The sequence below is a fragment of the Arvicanthis niloticus genome, chromosome 4 (genome assembly GCF_011762505.2).
Source record: "Arvicanthis niloticus isolate mArvNil1 chromosome 4, mArvNil1.pat.X, whole genome shotgun sequence".
NCBI lineage: Eukaryota > Metazoa > Chordata > Mammalia > Rodentia > Muridae > Arvicanthis > Arvicanthis niloticus.
This window is the reverse complement of record NC_047661.1, coordinates 6,712,062-6,731,037: the sequence shown is the minus strand read 5'-3', so window position 1 is coordinate 6,731,037 and position 18,976 is coordinate 6,712,062. Positions and strand designations below refer to the sequence as shown.

The following is an 18,976-nucleotide window of genomic DNA, read 5'->3' as shown; positions in this document are numbered from 1 at the left end:
ACTTACAGGCTCCACATTTAGGTAAGTAACATGTTTCATAGGAAAATATTAATAATTTATGTTTTTCATATGAGTTTTTCCACTAGTTCATGGTTGTGGTTTATTAAGATCATCTTATGTAGAGAGAAGTATTCATTGTAGTTCCCACAGGAACTCTGGAAGTTAGCAAATGGTACCAGGATTTTAAATTATGTGTAGTGGTGTGTGTGTGTTTGTGTATGTCTGTGTGTGTGTGGGGGGGGGTCTGCATGTGGGTATATGTATATTCATGTAGGTAACTTTGGAGATCCAAGGTTTCAGTCTAGAAATAGAATTACTACTCTAGGTTGTAATTCATCTGACATGAGCGCTGGCAACCAAACTAAAGTCGTCTGGAAGAGCAGCGGGTGTTCTTAGCCACAGATCCGTATTTCCACCCCCTGAGTAACGTTCTTAAAGTCACTCAGCATTTTGGTTGAAGAGTCTCCATCTCTTCTCAGATATATCTGATTGCAAAGCTAAAAGCCCTTCGCACATGTCAGTGTTGTGGAGTTGTTTAATTTCCTAGTGACAGGGCAGACCATCACAGCATGTAAAGTGTGATTTAGGTCGACAGATGACCAAGTAGGTTTTACAATAGTCCTGTAAATGGAATCACACAGGAGATGATGCTGAAGTATGAATAGACATGGAAGAAAAGAATGTTTATTCGTAGGACAACATGATTTTGAAGACATTCTTATTATCTACTCACTTATTTTTATAGAGTGAATGAGGGCATGTGTGTATCTGTGTATACAGGACAAAGGTCAGTTGTGGTCATCATTTCTCAAGCCTCATTAGCTTTGTTGTTGTTGCTGCTGCTGTTGAGAAAGCCTCTCACTGGGGCTAGTCACATGGAACCTATGGCTAACTAAACTAACCAGGCTGGGCTGGCTGGACAGGGCGCTGCAGGGATCTATCTGACTTTGCCTTCCCAGATCTTGTATTAAGGCATGCTACAGTGCCTGCCTTTCTCTTACATGGGTACCAGGAAGCACTACACAAACTGAGCTGTCTCCCCCAACCTTCCGAGGGCATTGTCAGTAGGGTAGGGCAGCACTAACTAAGAAATAGTAGAAACATAACATTACATAATTATGTTCTTTAAAATGTTCAGCAACACCCCGACCCCTGCCACTGCCGTGTGCTCTTTCATTGGTGCTGAGGATTGAATCCAGGAAATTGTGCATACGAGGCAAGGGTTCTGTTGCTGAATGTACTCTCCTCAACCCATGAAATTCCTAAATATTGAAAATGTTTGTTAGAGCACTTTACTATGTAGAAGAAAATGTGTATGGTCATCACAAAACAGTTATGAACATTAATAACATGAAAATCTCATTATAGAGAAAAACCTATTGAGAGATGTTTTCTAGTAATTAATGGTATTCCTGTCCTAGCAAACAATCTTCATATTCTAGCTGCAGTTCTAATATCAAGGCGGTGTGATAGTATATTTTATTTACAAATGGTTGAAATCAACCAAAAGATAATGTAGCAATCTACCAGTGAATTGGTAACTCAAATTCCAAGGGCTAAATACAAAATCAATGTTGAAGGGCTTTAGAAGGGATAAATTAAATATGCACTAATTCTCTCTTCTTACTTTTATAATTCTTTTTGTTAATTGAAGGAACTTTGCATCATTAAGAACAAATTGGACTTTTAGCTTTATCTCACGCATTCTTCTTCTCCACAAACAGAAACCTTGTCAGTAGTCGCTATGGGCCTGGACCTGAGGGATTTCATGAATGTTCTCCCAGGAGATGGGGTGGCAGCGTTTTTCCTGCCATACCTCCTTTTCTGCAGCCGGAAGAAACTGCCAGCTTGATGTTATCCTTTGCTGCACACTGGCATAAGTGACTGCACTGTAAGTGCCCTGTAGCAGATAACCTCAAAGGGCTTGTGTTGATATGTATTATAGCTGCCTTAAGGGTGCCTACCTTACCATGTAATTGTAGCTGTTAGCTTAATCTATAACCTGAACCCATTTACTTGTCTAGAATGTAAAAACTTCAAAATGTAAGATCTTGTCACATGTATTTCCTTTTGGTTTTTATTTTTTTACTCTCTATTCTGTGTGAGCCTGGAACTATGAGCCTTGTGCTGACCTCAATCTATGCAAACCTCCCAAGCCTTATAAGTGTGAAGGGCCATGAATGTAATTTCAAAACCAGACATAGGCCTCTGTTGCGAGAAACATGGACTTAGTGCTGAAGGCATGACAATCATGTTCACCCCAGGGTCACTGGAAGGAAACACATCACAGATATGCTCAAATGCCCCTCTTGCTCTCAAACAGTATCTTCATTGTTACAGATTTTTCATCTGGGTTACTATTTTGTATTTTTATGTAAGTGAAAAAGATGTAATGTTTCACCCCAGTGAAAGACTACATACTTGGCCTTTGAGCTACTTTTGAAACTCATGATGTCCTCCCAGAGTTAGATAAATGGACTCTTGTCTGGCTGTTAACATGACTTGTTTAGTTCACATATTTTCAGCCAAAGTCTTGTTTCTATTCTTTATGTGTATGTACTCCTATTCTTTCAACCCATGGTATATGAGGAAATAAAAAATTATCATGATGTTCATATCAGCCTTTTTAGTAACTTCCTTGTTTATTTGTTTGGTTGATTTTAAAGGTGTGTGTGGTTTTTTTTTTTATGTGTATGTTTGTAGGTCTGAGTGTATGTAGGTGAGCCATGTGCATGCAGGTCCTCATGGAGGCCGGCAAAGGAGCTGCCTGATGGGGCACCTGACCCTAGAGCAGCCAGTACTCTTAGTTCTTGAGCCAGTTTTCAGCCCTTTTAGTAACCTGTTGTTGCAGACTGAAGTGTCCAAGTCCAGCACATTGTCAGAGCCTATGAACCCAGCAAGGCTCTGCAAAATGTCTGTTTGACAGTGTCTCATGGAACCCTGATTTGAAGTTCTCTTATTGGCATTTTTAAACTCATTACTTTATTATCTGCATTTTATTTTTTTCAAAATTTAACATTATTGGTTTCTGACTTTCTCTATTTTCAGATAGCATCCTTTGACTGCTTTTCAGAGTTTTACAAAATGCATCTCAGTGTCTTCATTTTCCTTCTTTTCTGTACCCCGTTACCCCATGGTTTGTTAGAGGACTCGATGAGAAGTGTTGGAGACAGTTTAGTAAACTTTATAGTGAGCCTGTGAGACAGCCAAGGACAGCATCTGACCATATGGGTTTGTTTATTTGGTGCCACTTCACAGAGTCCTTTCAATGCAGGTAGGAGTGGCCTATGGAAAGGGATTCTCTGACCCAACGAACAAATACATGTCCTGATGCAGTCTGTTGATCTGTCCGTCTGTAGTATTACCAGTTTGCTCACAAATGAGCAGTTGTGTGGCTTTGATTTTCTTGAAATGTTTGCAATGACTCATTGTTCTTGTTTTCTACTTATCAATTTATTTCTTTCAGCCAGAATTAGTCTCTATAGAAAAAGAAATTGTAAGACGATTACTTAAAATAATATATTTTAAATCGCTAAAAAGTCTGTACGTGGGTGCTTTTCATGTATTCTGTTTTTTTTTAATACTAGTTACTTTGATTAACTCTTAACTTATTTATCTTCCATATGTTTAAAAAATCTCCCATTTTAGTACTGCTTTAATTAAAGTAAATGTATTTTCTTCTTTGTGAAAGATCCCACTCATAAAGGAGAAAATAAAGATACCTGTTCTCCCCTGAACACCTGTGCTCCGTGTCACCCCCTGAACACCTGTGCTCCGTGTCATCCCCTGAACACCTGTGCTCCGTGTCCTCCCCTGAACACCTGTGCTCCGTGTCATCCCCTGAACACCTGTGCTCCGTGTCATCCCCTGAACACCTGTGCTCCGTGTCATCCCCTGAACACCTGTGCTCCGTGTCATCCCCTGAACACCTGTGCTCCGTGTAGTCATCCCCTGAACACCTGTGCTCCGTGTCCTCCCCTGAACACCTGTGCTCCGTGTCATCCCCTGAACACCTGTGCTCCGTGTCATCCCCTGAACACCTGTGCTCCGTGTCATCCCCTGAACACCTGTGCTCCGTGTCATCCCCTGAACACCTGTGCTCCCTGTCGTCATCCCCTGAACACCTGTGCTCCGTGTCATCCCCTGAACACCTGTGCTCCGTGTCATCCCCTGAACACCTGTGCTCCGTGTCATCCCCTGAACACCTGTGCTCCGTGTCATCCCCTGAACACCTGTGCTCCGTGTCATCCCCTGAACACCTGTGCTCCGTGTCATCCCCTGAACACCTGTGCTCCGTGTCATCCCCTGAACACCTGTGCTCCGTGTCATCCCCTGAACACCTGTGCTCCGTGTCATCCCCTGAACACCTGTGCTCCGTGTCATCCCCTGAACACCTGTGCTCCGTGTCATCCCCTGAACACCTGTGCTCCGTGTCATCCCCTGAACACCTGTGCTCCGTGTCATCCCCTGAACACCTGTGCTCCGTGTCACCCCCTGAACACCTGTGCTCCGTGTCATCCCCTGAACACCTGTGCTCCGTGTCACCCCCTGAACACCTGTGCTCCGTGTCATCCCCTGAACACCTGTGCTCCGTGTCATCCCCTGAACACCTGTGCTCCGTGTCATCCCCTTCCCCACATCCTGCATTTTCGTCTTTATAACCCCTGTGTTAAAAAGTAAAAATAATGATTTGATAATAATTTTAAAAAGAAAAAAAAAAAAAAAAAGAAAAGAAATAACACACAGTGTCCCCCTGGCTCTGCTGACTTAGCTTCTGACAATCCATTTTCTTGTTCTCAGAAATACTTTGAATTATAAAACGTTATTGTGGTTTTTGTTAGTATGCTGGGTAAAATAATTTTTATTGATTTCATTTTAAACTTCAAAGTTTGCAGTGAGTTAAAATGTCCTTCAGCATAATTATAGGTCATACTAATTTCCATATTGTAAAATGCTAGTTAATCTGTTGAACATTTTAAAAAACTGGATTCCTTTTTTGAGAATTTCATATATGAGCACTGTATTTACATAATTTTTCCCTTTCTCTTCTTCCTCCCACTCTTCCCAACCCCCCCATACTTTTCAAATACATCTTATTATTTAATTATTGTTCATATATGTATGTATATATGTATACATGTATAAGTATATATATATACAAATACTGATAAAGTGTTTTGAGTTAAAAAAAATAAAATAAAGGAGAAAATAATAAGTGTACTGAAGAAGATCTTGACAGAGACCACATTCCCCAGAGCTCAAAGTTCAGTGCTCATAGCCATAGTAGGATGCAGAGCTTCCTAGGAGAAGGAACGAGCACATCCAGGGCCTCCGTGTGTAGCCTGGGCCTGACAGGGAGACGCAGAGCGACCACCCATGGAAGTCTACAAGGTGACGACTGTTCTGTATTACAAAATGTCACTGAGGGGATTGGTCCTGGATTTGGTTCCCAGTACCCACATGCTGGCTCACAACCATCTGTAACTCCAGTTCCAGGAGATTTGGTGCCTTTTTAGGACTGTATGGGGACCAGGTACATACTTGGTGCACTGGCATATTTCAGACAAAAGATCCATGCATGTAAAATGAAAAGAAAAAGAAATTAAGACTAAAGCAAGAAGCTATCCCTCAGGATCTTTGTATGAGCTGGGATTCTTCTTTTTGTGTATAAAATAGAATATGAAGGGATGGTTGTTGAGATCTGAAAAAGAGCTATAGCTTCTAGTCACTTAAAGAAATTCTTGGCAATGAAGATGGTTACACATAAGAAGACATTTATGAAATACAGGTATACATATTTGTACTCAGACATGTTCAAGTGCAGTACAAAGGAGAGCAGGAAGGGAGATGAGAGAGAAGGCAGCAAAGGTAACTTTATAAGCATGGAAGGAGGGCTTCTGGTAGTTCTTCGTTCTCCTTCTGTACCCTTTTTTATGAGTCTTAAATTATATCCAAAAACTGTTTCAAAAATTCTACTTTGTCAAATGAATGGATTTAGATATTCACCAGAGTATTGTAATAGATTTGACTATTTAGCTAGAATTGCAGATGTGTATAGTCTGATTTTGAGGAGTTTACAACTAAGCCAGCTTTCCCACTATAGTTTGTATCCTAAAGATTATCTGACAGTAGTTATAGTCCAATAAAAGTGCTTTTTACTCCTCAAAGGAGGTCTTTATGTGTTTCCTCCGGCAGGGAAAAAATATCAAATTGGCAATGGTAGTTTAGCCACTATCTTTAATTAATTTTTTTTTCCTTGAAACAGTTGTCACCTGATGCATAGTGTCAAAAGGTTTCATTTCATTTCTATATGCTTTTGTATGTGTAATGAAAGGCAGCAATTTTTTTGAAATATTGAGTTGATGTAGATTTCCCCACAGCTTTATCTCACTTATTTAAAGATTTAGACTTATAGCATGGCTCCCTGTTTTTCTACGTTTTTTTCCTGCTACTCTTTCTTTCGGTCCTATATATGTTTTCTTGTCAAAGTCAACTTTCTTTTGAATATTTTCCATGTTCTTTTTTTTCATTGGTTATTTGCTTTATAATTCTGTCTACTGTTATAAAAGCACCCTTTTTCTTAGAAACGCCATTGCCTCTCCCTTTCCCCCAGGTTTGTTAGATGTGGAAGTTTCCAGTGTTTTTATGTGCAGGACCAGCCTGTTGCAATATTTCCCGGGTGCTAAACATTTGCATACATAGATTCTCAAGTGTTCCTTCCTTTCTCATTCTTCCTCCTCTTCTTCCTCCCCTTCCTCCCTTTCCCCCCCTCTCCTTCCCTCCCTACCTTTCTTTCTTTGGTATGGGTATATTGCTGTATGTATATCTGTATACATTTGTGTGCCTTGTATCCACAGAGACCAGAAGAGAGCATTAGCTTCTCTAGAACTGGAGTTACAATACACAACTGGAGTCACAAAGGGTTGTGAGAATTTAGGTGCTGGGAATTGAAGCCTGATCTTCTGGAAAGGCAGCCAGTGTTCTTAACTGCTGAGCCATCTCTCTAGCCCTGCAAGGTTGTTTATGTAGATCAAGGTTCTCAAACTTGTAACACTGCAAGCCATTAATATAATTCCTCATGTTATAACCAACCTCCAACCAGAAATTTATTTTTGTTACTTCATAACTTTAATTTTGCTACTATTATTAATCATAATAGACATATCTGTGTTTTCAGATGCACTAGGCAATCCCTGTGAAAGGATTCTTGGACCCCAGAGGGGTGGTAACACACAGGAGAGAGCCACTAATTTACAGATTATTTCTCATTTTCTTTCTCAGAAAGTTGACTTTTTACTTTGGTCAAGTTATTGGTATTAAATTCAGCAGTTTATTTGTGTTTTGAGTCTTAGGTTGTTGTGTGTTACCAGTAACTGCTCTAGTGAAAGTAGTTTTGTTTTGTTTTTGTCGAGATAGGGTTTCTCTGTGTAGCCCTGGCTGTCCTGGAACTCACTCTGTAGACCAGGCTGGCCACGAACTCAGAAATCCACCTGCCTCTGCCTCTCAAGTGCTGGGATTAAAGGCGTGCACCACCACTGCCCAGCTTCTAGTAAAAGTAGTTTTTTGTTTTTGTTTTTTCCGAAAAGGTGGTGTAAGAGCAAAGATGAAAGGTTTGTTTATGATAAGGTGTAATCTCGAGTGACTTTTAGATTTGTAGTACTTGGATTGAGAACACAGCTCACTAATAACAGTCTGACCTAACATTGACAAAAACATGGACCCTGTCCCTAGGCCCACAGCATACTCACACATACACACATATACAGAGTCACACGAACGTGTACACATGTACACATGTTCATGCACATGCAAACAAATGCATACTCACAAACATATATACAACATATGCACACACCCACATAAACACACACACACACCCACACACACACACACATTATTCCATTTATTTTTGAGGAAGAAGCATATTCTACATGTAACTTCATCCAGTTAGATTTGCCATTTCTAACTCCAATAATTCTCAACTCAATAGACCTACTAAAGCCTGTTAACTATAGTACTGGAATTTCCCTCTTTGTACATTTTGTTGTTGGTTTGTATCCACAAAAAAGATGAACTTTCTTGTGCTGTATTATGAGCACATGGGTGTCTGTCTATGTGTCTGTGTGTCCTTACACATGTAAGAGCTGAAGAATAAATATTTCTAATTTTGTTTTTGGTTTTGTTTTTTTAAATCCTTGATGAACAGCTCTTCTCTGCCATCGCAAAAAGAACTGTTCTGGGTGGTGACTGAAGTTGTACTGGGTCGATTGAGGCTTCTCATGTGGGAGCTGCTGCAGGGAATTGTTAATGTTTCCCCTTAAGAGAGAAGTAAAATTCTAAATGTTCATGTGTAATTCATGGTCTCCTTTTTTGTTAAAACTCTAATGTGATTGCTTTCTTACAGCAGCTTTGCATATGGCTCCAGGTGTTGTGGTCAAGTTTGTGTCCTTTTGTACACTCAGACTCAATACCATTGTAGCTGTCAGCCAGTCAATGATATCCCACTGGCCTAGCAGTGAAACATTCCCACTTGGAGGTAGAGAAGGAAGGCACCAGGACAGCCAGAGCACAGCGCCTTATACTGGGAGATGGCTTTAGGCAAAGCATTTGTAATGTATATCTAGAGACACTACGTGATATTCCCCTTGATAAATTTACCTTGTTCTACCGGTAGAACAGTGTAGGTAGTTACCATCCCAGCATGAACATGGTCAGTCACGTGGCAGTGGAGTAGCCAGGTTCCAGGTGTTTGGGGAAACATCTCTAGGGTTTGGTATGTTCCAGGGAAAAGGTCAAAGACATCAGAACTGTGTATTCCTCTGTGCTTTATTAGAAAGATGACAAATATGAGAGTTTCTTTAATAGCCTTTAATTAGCTAGCTCAAAATATTAGAAAAACAAATTTTAAAAAATGAATCTCTCCATATTTTATGTTCTGAAATTTATAGTCCTCATCTAAAGAGTCCTTGATGAACTCTAAGACATCAAGGAACATGTGAAGGAAGGCATTTGTTAGTCTGAACCATGCCCAGTGAATGCCACAGTTCAGGCTTGCCTTTGTCAGAGACTTGATCTACACAGAGCGAGCACTGTGTGGCCAGATGTCAACTTTCACTTGTGCTTCTATTTATAGACTTACCTTGTTTGTGAAACTGTAAGGCAAAGAAAGGGTAAAGGTAGCAGAAGGGGAGGCTGATAAACAATTTAAATGATACTGACATATTCTCAAATATGTTTCTGGCATATTTCGGTGGAAATAATATTGAAAGCCTATTAATGATATATGTATAGAAGACAGTACAGATTATAAAATGGACATTCTTCAGTATGCCCTTTTTTTTTTGGTTTGGTTGCTTGTGCATTTTTTACATTAGTTTAAAAACAGAAAAAAAAATGCATCTACAAGAAGATGGTTGTTTTCCCAAGATAAAGGGTAGTAGAATTGTGTTCTGGGGTATCAGTTGCCTGACACCTAAGTGTTAATTCACCTTGCATAATTTAAGAGGGAATTTAGAATGGACAGGGCCATAGTGAAGTTTTGTTCCGTCTCTGCCACCTCACCCTTGTGTGAACTATTCTGCCTTCTCTGTCAGCCATTCCATTCAGAATGTGTAAGCAGAACTACAAGAGACAAAAAGACCTGCAAGTATAAGGACAGCTCAAGTTGTGAGGAGGCTGGGGTGTCAGTGGAGATGGCATGCTGGGCCAGTTTCTCGGTGTCACAGGTATCTCTAAGGAGATGTGTTCTTGGCTTGAGTCGAGTGTGTTAAGCAGTGGAGGAGTGAGTGCTGGGGCGGCTCTTACCTTGTACTGGAAGCTGTGGCCGTGGAAGTGAACAGTGTGCAGGTCGATTTCGTTACCCATTCCCATCACATACCAGTTGACTTCATCGTTCACGTGCATCGTGAGGCCTTGTAGGTTTCCGAACATTTTCCCATTAATAGCTGAGGGGAATGCGATATACTTCAGAGTAATCTTAACCCATAGCAGTAATAGGAAATAATACTCGGTTAACACGGCAGAGCTTACTTTACTATGGATAGGGAAAACAGTTCAAGTTCAACGGTATCATTGCTACTTTTCAAGTTACTTTATATGAAGAGCCTTAATCCTAATTGTGGATTTACTTCAAAGGGAATGAGGGCTTGAAGTTGGGAGAAAAATTAGTAAAGATTTTAAACATAGTCCATTTTGGCTTTGAACAGAATTTTACATCACAATATTTTTTAAGAAGAACAGCCCTACAACATGATTTTCTTTGAAAGAAGAAAAGAATAAAAACAGGAAGGTAGCTTAGAATAGTGTCTCATACCATGCATTTTATTGCTTTCTATGAATTCCTCGTTGTCTTTGTTTACGTTCTCAGGGTGTTCAGAGTATATTTTGATGTTATCATCTAAGTACCAAGATTCATTCTCATCAAATACTAAAAACAAAAGGAAAAACTCCACTTTCTTTTTAGGATTGAACACTTTCACATAAGATTTCCGACAGACAATCAACGGGCCTATTAGCCCACTATAGAGATCCTGAAAACAAGCAGAAACTACAGTTATCCTGGAAGTGTGGGCAGGATTTCAGAGAGCTGGGACCTTATCCACCGTCCTAGCCATTTTAGAGGGACTGATTTTAGTGGGATACCTGGCCAAAGGGAAGCCAGGACTTTAGTATACTTGATGTGGTTAAATTGAAATAGTGGTGAATAGTAGGTGGGTTATGTGGGTGATGTGGAACTTAGATACGTGAAGAGGCAAAAAATTGGCCTAACTAATGAGCTGTCTAAATGAACAGTGTTGGTTGTTTATTTCATAAGCTCATGAACTCATTATGATGAGCCAAGTGTTATGCTGTTATTTATGTATCTGTGGCTGAATGAAGCAAAGCCTTTCACAGTAGGAGCGCATATAGGAATAGAAGAAACATATAGAAGCCAAGGAAGTTGTCTGTTGGCATGGAGAAATGAGTGCTGGTGAATGCCCACATGGGAGACAGGCTAAGCATCAGTAATAACGAACTGTGTTTTAGATCATCCTTGAGCTATGTCATACTAATAAAATTCAAGTTGTGTCATAAGTAGTTTCTGAGACATTGGCCAGGGGATGGCAGCAAAGCCACATTTTAGTCCAGTCATAATGGTCAAATGAAGGAAGACTTGGGGGTGGGGAGGGGGGAGTCTGTAGCCTGGGAAGCAGCAGTTGAAACAGATTTTAAGAACGGACATGTGACAGGGGAGAGGAGTGGGCTGAGCAATTGTAGAGTCAAATTGTCTGGGTAAGAAAGTGGTTCCAAGTTCCTGCTTGAGTGAGCTGGTAGGATTGGTACGTGTGCTGCTGTTTGTTTGTTTGTTTAATTAATTTATTTGTTTGCTTTACATTCCAATCGCAGCTCCCCCAACCCCACCCTTTCCTCATTCAGCCTCTCCCTCATCCCTCCTCCCCTTCTCCCTGGCACATCAAGTCACTGCAGGACTAGGCCTCTCCCACTGAGGCCAGACAAGAGCAGCTCAGGGGAACAGGATCCACGGGAAGGCAACAGATTCAGGGACACCCCACCACCACCACCCTCAATTTGGGAACCAGCATGAAGATCAACCTGTATATATCTGCTACCAAAGATATGGGCTGGACCTAGTCTCTCTTGCAAATATGTAGCGGATGTGCTGCTGGTTTTTTACAACAGGAAGTGAAGGAGGTAGAGGAAGACCCTTTTAGAAGGGTCCCTGTAGATGTCCAGCAGGCAGCTGCATTGACAGCTCCGGCACCGGGAGGAACTCTGGTGAAGATTTAGTTCTACAGAACAGTGTACTTGAGGTAGCCGTTGGGTGTTTTTGCCTTTACAATATTTTATTTAGCAGTACTCACAGTTCTTGGTAGCTGTTGGGTTTACATTTGCATTTAATATGTTTTCATGTCAAAAGAAACAAAATGCATTGGTTTTAAATTCTTACTAGGTGCTATCAATAATCAGCAGGAATGAGATAATTATAACTTTATATTTAAAAGCAAACAAACCAAACGTATAAACTAAACTAGATTAGAGAGCAGTTTATCTATTCCTGGGATTTTGACAGATTGGAGCACAGGAAAACTCTGGTAACTGTATCTGCTTTCAATTGTCTGTCTGAAGCATCTTACAAAAACAGATGGCTTAAAGTTTACCTTAACTCGATCCACCGTTGAGTAATAAGCCCATGGAATACAAGCTGAATCCTCTGTTCCAGCACCCGATCTTTCTGGAATTTGCCATATATAAGTGCGAACTTCACCTAAATTAACCAAGAGTTACAGTTACATGTCTGGTTATATTCAGTTAGTTTCTGACACACATAATGTGTTTTATATGCATATACATTTTATATGCACGTACAATACATATGTATATATTAAGTCTTCATAACTAGTGATTCAGAAAGTAAAGATGTCAAGGTAGTTGTTAAAAAGTAATAGTACTCAAATTTCTTCCAGGAACTTAGCTTTTAATGACACTGAGTGTATGTGTACACGTGCGCACATGTGCCACAGCATGTGAAAGTGAGACTCCTATCCTCCAACCATACGGGTTCTAGAGATGGAACTTGAGTTCCAGGCTTGGCAGTCAGCCCCTTTACCTGATGAACAGCTTCGGTGACTTGGGCATTTCTAAGACACACTAAGTTCATTTCGTGTCATTGCATGTATACTCTGAATTAATCAGTTCTCATTCACTTGCTGGACTACAGATTCAAAGGGTAGTCATTTTCATGTCATGGTTTGAAGAAACTGCATAGATCCATCTTTTCTTACTCTGCCACAGAACTTCCTGAATGTCTGTCCAGAGACCTTTCAGCTGCATCCATGCACCTGCCCAGACTGCCCTCTGCCTGATTTGTTTACGTAGATTTTACCGTTTCCTGTAAACATAACACTATCAGATCAACACTCTGGAGTCTGAAATCTTATACTAGGGAATGAAGCTAGAATTGAGGTCTGGTTTTAAGGAGTGTATAGGCTTTTCCCCTGCCTTCAAACTATTCACTTTTAGTTCCAATTTTCTCACTCCTTGTCTAAGCAGAAAATTTCACTAAGAACGCAGAATGTAAATTTTAAACATATAATGTCAAAGTGAGATCCATCCATCTCCTGCTGACCACATTTATTTCTACAAATTACTCTTCCAGCCTTCTCTGTTACCAGGGATTGATTCCCAAAGCCTTAGATTCATCCTTGACACCTCCTTCCTTGACTCCAGTGCCCAATTTCCAGCAGGCCCTTTGGTATCACTTTAAAGTAGAATTTCAGTATTATGACCTCTTACCCTTTCATCTGGTTCAGGACCACGGCAAATCTTGTTCATTCTAATTCTGTGATTTTTTTTCCCCACAAGGATTTACCTAATTGACACTTAATGTTGCTATTTCTCCCTTATAGTCACTCATGAGTGGGCCAGAAAAGCTTCTTAAAATCCTTAATCAGATAAATCTCCTTTAACTCATATCCTTAGGTGAGTGTATAGTATAACACCTTAAATCCTAAGCATAGCCCCCAGGTCCTTCCTCTGTTCAGCTCCCTTCTCTCCCATCTGCTAACATTCTGTTTCCCTCTTCACTCTGCTCTCATCTCTGGGTTCCTTACTATCTCTAAGAGACATGTAGCCGCTCACTTTAAGGCCTGAAATACTATCCCACAGTTACCTGAGCTGCACCTCCCGTATCATTTAAGTGTCTTCACCGATATCAGGCTCTACTGATTGGCCTATAAAATATACCATTGTTACTCTCTTACTCCGATGAGTCTTTCTCATGGCTTTCCTAGCAACTCAACATTATCTATGTTCATCTTTCTTAGAAGATCAAGAGAGAAGTTTTACTTTACCTTTCGTTAAATTATATAAGTAATTCTATGGAGCACTCTTATTTTGTTTGATATATTTAGGTAAGTTTTTTTAAACCTTTTTCTGTCAACCTGTTTTATTTTTATTTTGATGTGTATCACATATCTCAGTTTTTATCTCAGTTAAACATCTGTTGTGCTCCTGGGACATGCCAGGATACAAATACCCAGGGTTTAAAATTCTAAACTGCAGACATTGTCTGAGAGGCTGGTATGTGAACATTTTACCCTGTGGTGCAGAAGATGCCACCTCAAATATGTTCTAGCTGAGTGATGGAAGCATCTTTCTAATTTAGTCTTCCATGTCTATAAATGTCTAGTATCTTCATGTTTGTTTTATAGCCCTTTGGCAAATTGTTTTGGTATAACTGTGTGTGTGTGTGTGTGTGTGTGAGAGAGAGAGAGAGAGAGAGAGAGAGAGAGAGAGAGAGAGAGAGAGACAGAGAGAGAGAGAGAGAGAGAGAGAGAGAGAGAGAGAGAGAGAGAGAGAGAGAGATGTATGATCAAGCATCCACACAGAGCTGTTCCCTGTATCCTTTGTGCTGTGCTCACCTTCCTTTGCTCATTTGGAAAGACTGCTCTTTACAACAGCTACTATTTGTGGAGTGGTATCTGTGTGATACATCCCTCTCCGCCCAGTACCTGGTAGCGTTGGAACAACTGTAGAACTCTCTGTTTTCACCCCATGGGCATGTATTGAATATGGCCTGGTTGCCATATTTTTAAAGACAACTTTAACTTTGTCTCCAACATCTGCACGAATTGGTGGACCTGGTAAAAGTGAAATGGAAGGGCAGCTTAGTAGATTGGAATTTCTGTCAATGATAAAGGCAAAAAACCATGGGTTTCAGATTACACATTCTGCCTTAATGTGGCTCCTGAAAACCTGAAGGTAACTTTCCCCTGATCCCGTGTAAGGAAACCCATTTTCTTATCCCCATATATTTTTTTTTCTTGTAACTGATTACATCTTAATTTTTCAAGGAAAAGAGATGCTTCTTTTGGTGGGGGTTGGTGGAATAAAAAGAATTTGGCTCAGGTATTTATTCAGAGGTATTTTCTAGGAACTTCACCAAAACTATAGGCATCAAGTATAAATAATTGCATCAAGAACAATACATTATTCCTGACAGAAATAAGTGATATTAGCTGTATTCTTTAGCAAACACAAACTTCTCTCTCTTTTTCTTAAATTGTATGAGGGTTGTTGTTGTTGTTGTTGTTGTTTTGGTTTGGTTTGAATAGCTTTGATACATGAACCAGGAAAATGCAGCCTATAGCCATGACACTGCAGGCAGCTCCTGTCACTAACACAAGGCTACCAAGATGGGGCTGTCACCTTACCAAGGATGCCCAAGTGTTCATCTTCGGCTCTTCTCTTCACCTGTTCTCTGAATGTGCTGTCAGTAAACTCGCGATACACAACCTTCTTGTACTTCGAGCCTATGAAAAACTCTTCCTTATCCAGAAATGCATTTGAAACGCTAGAAATGAAGAACCAGTATTTGTTTTCATGAAAGAAGAATTAAGTTTTGAGTAAAAATTCTCTTGAATAGTTATGCTCATTAAAAATTATTTTCCACCCCAGTGAGAAAAAAAGATTTTAAAATAGCGAGGTGCGATATAAAGAGACCTGTCCAGTGTGCTGCTGCTTCAGTCCTGGCCCTGCCTCTTCCCTAGTTGAGCTGATATATTGATCCTTGCTATCTGGAGAAAGGAGTTCTTATGCCCCTAAAGAGAGTCATGGATCAAGTCATCTTATCCCGGTTTCCCAGTCTAAAATGCTATGAGTCTAGGGTCAATCAAGAATTCATGCAGTATTTTCAGTCAATAAGAACGGAAGTGGCACATTTTAAAAGTTTTAGTTAACTGATGGTTCCTTTTAACCACTTTATCCAAACATAAAAACAACCTTTTAGCCCTGTCTGTCTCAGACCACACTTAGCACTGAAACTGAAATCAAACTATGAAGCCAGCCACTGTCAGCCAGGGTACTGGGCACCCTGGGTCTGCCTGCCCCACTGCTCAGACTGGTTCCTCAGATCATGTTCACATGATGTCACATAACAAAAATGACATGCTAGAGGAGACATGCCTTGGAAAATAAAAAAGGTGGGACACTTAGAGCATCAGGTGATGCCACATGATGCTGAGATGAATGTTTCTAATGTTCCTGAGGCCATTTTTTTTTAACTTGGATTTATTCTTTCTGATTTTTTGAAATACTTTTTTTTTTTTTTTTACAGTGTTTATGTCATTAATGGCTTTGAATGTAGTTTTGTTTAAGATCTTAGTGGAAAGAACTGCTAAGTATTTAAGATGCACACAGCAGGTCTAAGGCTATGGAATGACTGATTATTATACTAGCACTGAAACCAGGAGGGTGAAGTAAGCCACACTGTGGCTGTTCTCAGTTTGGAGGAGTTTGAAGGTGAGTGGCCGTCCACCAGCAAGGCGGTGCTGCCAGAGTCAGTCAGAATAGGTTACAGAAGGTATCTTATGAGGATGCCAAGAGAACTGGAAGTGAATGAGCCCAGGTTCCCAGGAAGTGGTCATTGCTGCTGCTTAATGCAGCTGTCGTTTTGTTCTAAGGGGCGGCAAAACTTTAAGTAGAGGGAGACATAAGGTTATTGCTGAGCACTTTGGGAATCGGAGACTGGAAAGTTACTTTTGCTCTTGCAAGTGATGTAGCTCCTTTTCCCAGTCTCTGCTTGGCGAATAATCCCATTCCACCTCTACTGCTGCAACATAGTAGGTCCTTTCTCCCAGGTAGACAGTGAAATCTTCAAACTGCCGCTTGCACTGGTTCACAGTGTATTTTTGCTTCATGCCACCTGTGTAGTGGTCTGTTGTAAGACACTCAACATCAAAAGACCCTGGAGTGGCAAAACAGGAAACTTGTCACATTTTTGCTCAGTGTTTTTATTTCCCAAACTTTGTGAGCATAAGTTATTACCTCAGATCATCAGGCTTTCCATACCTTTAATCCTCCCTCCCTCACCCACTCCTCCCTCTGCTCCAGACACAGAACTCTCTTTACTGTTGTAAGAACCAGCAAAGGGTGTGTCTGTCTCAGGACTTCTGTTAGTCTCCCTGCCTGAACCTCACAGATGAGTGCATAACTCATGCTCAAGTGTATCTCTCACTCTTACCCATCATCCCCTTCTCCTTCATGGGCTCACAGTTACCTGACCTTGAGTAGCACACAGTGAACCAAGTAAGGCTACAAACAGGTTATTATATTTTCATAATCTGATTAACATTCTTCCCTCCTTGTTTCACGTTGAATTTTTCATGGAGAGCCAGGCCCACAGATGTGTCTAATTGTGCTTGGCTACAATTCTAGTATAGAATTCCCAATTGTAAGCCATCAGCAAGCCAACCCCACATCAAAGCTGTAGAGGCAATATGAAAGCTTACATATAGAGCACATGCAGGAGTCATGTCTTCTAGCCTGCTTTTCCCATCTTTAAAAGGACCTTAACTGAAGTGAGTCTGCTGTTCAAACAAGAACATCTCTCTCTGTCTCTGTCTTTGTCTCTCTCTCTTCCCTCTCTCTTTCTTCCTCTCTCTCTTTCCCTCTCTGTTTCTCTCTCCTCCTCCTCCTCCCCTCTCTCTCCTTATACCATCCTACTCCACCCATGTATTGGAACTAGGTCCACCTGATGTGTGCTTCAACATCAGTGACCCAATAACCCTCTTAAGAGAATGTCTACTTGGGAGGCTTTGAAAGTTTATCACTCAGTATGCTTTTTTACAGAGATTTCAACCAAAAATATATATATATACCATCTTGGCAAGTTTTATTTCAATGTGACACAAACTAACATCATTTGAAAGGAGGGATACTCAATTGAGAAAATGCCTCTATAAGATAGAGCTATAAGATATTTTCTTAATTAATGATTGATGGGAGAGGACCCAGCATCCTGTAGGTGGTTCCATCCCTGGGCTGCTGGGCCTGCATTCTATAAGAAAGCAGGCCGAACAAGCCATGAGGAACAAGCCAGTAAGCAGCACCCTGCATCAGCTCCTGCCCTGTTTGAGGTCAGTTCTCTCCCGACTTCCTTCAATGATAAAACAGTGATACAGAAGCTGGAGCCAAATAAACTCTTTCCTCCCCAAGTTTCCTTGGTCATGGTTGTCCCTCAATAGTAATCGTAGTTAAGGCAGTGACATATAAGAGAAATGTACCTTCTGTGTCAGGATTCATGAGAAGGGTGAGACTTTTATGAGGGAATAGGTTTGCAGTGTCTCTTCTTTCTCCTTTGGACAGATAAGTATTTCCTGAAAAGTATATCCCATGCACATCTGCCTCATTTCCAGCGCTGAACAAATACCACACACTGGATTCTCCTAGACACATATTGAGGCCAGGCTGATTGCCATACATGAATCCATTCATGGCTGCAAAAGTTGGAGGAGGGGGAGGAGAAAAAGGTTTGAAGATAGCATATCCTGCTAAATAAAATGTCATCGTGACTTACTCATGTAAGGACACATTTATGCTTCCCCATTGTGTATATGTCAGAAATGCATCTGCTGTCCCCAGAGCAGCCTGACTACAGGGAGCAGATCTGAGTTCATGTAGCATGGACTTCTGTGTCCCTACCACTCTGGGGATTTCTGTGTTTTCAGCTGGAATCAAATTCCAGGCTGTTTTTCTCATTTCTGTCAAAGGTCATGTTTGTGAGCAACTGTATCCGGGAATAACCCCTGCTTACCCTGGGTGTCACACATTGGCCTTGTGTTTGTTGTTTCACATGCAAAAGTCCCTGACTCATCGGAAATAAATAGGAAAAATTGTGTATAGGGAAGTCTCTGTCACTGCTGATCCCAAAAGATGATATTGTACAATTTAAAGTAAGGATTGTGGGTAGTGTGACTAAAATTATTGCAGCTTAAAAAAATTAGTGTGCACTGCAACTTTACAATTTTTACATCTACCAACTACAACACTGTTTAAATTATCTAAAGCATAATAAATCTGATGCTCATTCTCATTTAAATAAAACAGCTGGAGGCTTCCCTGGATTTTAATAATTTTAAAAGTTGTAACTTGGTTCTGATGCACAATCAAGTATAAAAATCAGGATGGCACAGAGTTT

At 40.6% G+C, this 18,976-nt stretch overlaps 2 protein-coding genes across 7 annotated transcripts in view; one reads left to right on the top strand and one right to left on the bottom strand.

Annotated features, from left to right (window-relative positions):
- The window catches only part of Hps3 (HPS3 biogenesis of lysosomal organelles complex 2 subunit 1), a 40,885-nt gene extending 38,270 nt beyond the window's left edge, over positions 1 to 2,615 (top strand). For all 4 annotated transcript variants that reach the window (XR_013109727.1, XM_034501504.2, XM_076932181.1 and 1 more), the window contains exon 17: positions 1,725 to 2,615. Coding sequence is in view for 3 of the 4 variants with exons in the window: in XM_034501504.2 (XP_034357395.2) it covers positions 1,725 to 1,852 (128 nt within the window). In the remaining variant the exon portion in view is untranslated. The remainder of the gene's footprint in view (positions 1 to 1,724) is intronic.
- Cp (ceruloplasmin) overlaps positions 1 to 18,976 on the bottom strand; it is a 47,690-nt gene that overhangs the window by 8,878 nt on the left and 19,836 nt on the right. For 2 of the 3 annotated variants that reach the window (XM_034501501.2, XM_034501500.2), the window contains exons 11-18: positions 18,063 to 18,275; positions 16,537 to 16,744; positions 15,213 to 15,352; positions 14,511 to 14,639; positions 12,159 to 12,265; positions 10,313 to 10,529; positions 9,805 to 9,944; positions 8,659 to 8,824 (exon numbers count right to left, since the gene is read on the bottom strand). In XM_034501501.2, the coding sequence (XP_034357392.1) occupies positions 8,659 to 8,824; positions 9,805 to 9,944; positions 10,313 to 10,529; positions 12,159 to 12,265; positions 14,511 to 14,639; positions 15,213 to 15,352; positions 16,537 to 16,744; positions 18,063 to 18,275 (1,320 nt within the window). Of the gene's footprint in view, positions 1 to 3,220; positions 3,480 to 8,658; positions 8,825 to 9,804; positions 9,945 to 10,312; positions 10,530 to 12,158; positions 12,266 to 14,510; positions 14,640 to 15,212; positions 15,353 to 16,536; positions 16,745 to 18,062; positions 18,276 to 18,976 lie in introns of those variants that run through there. The other variant, XM_034501503.2, reaches the window with a different exon arrangement.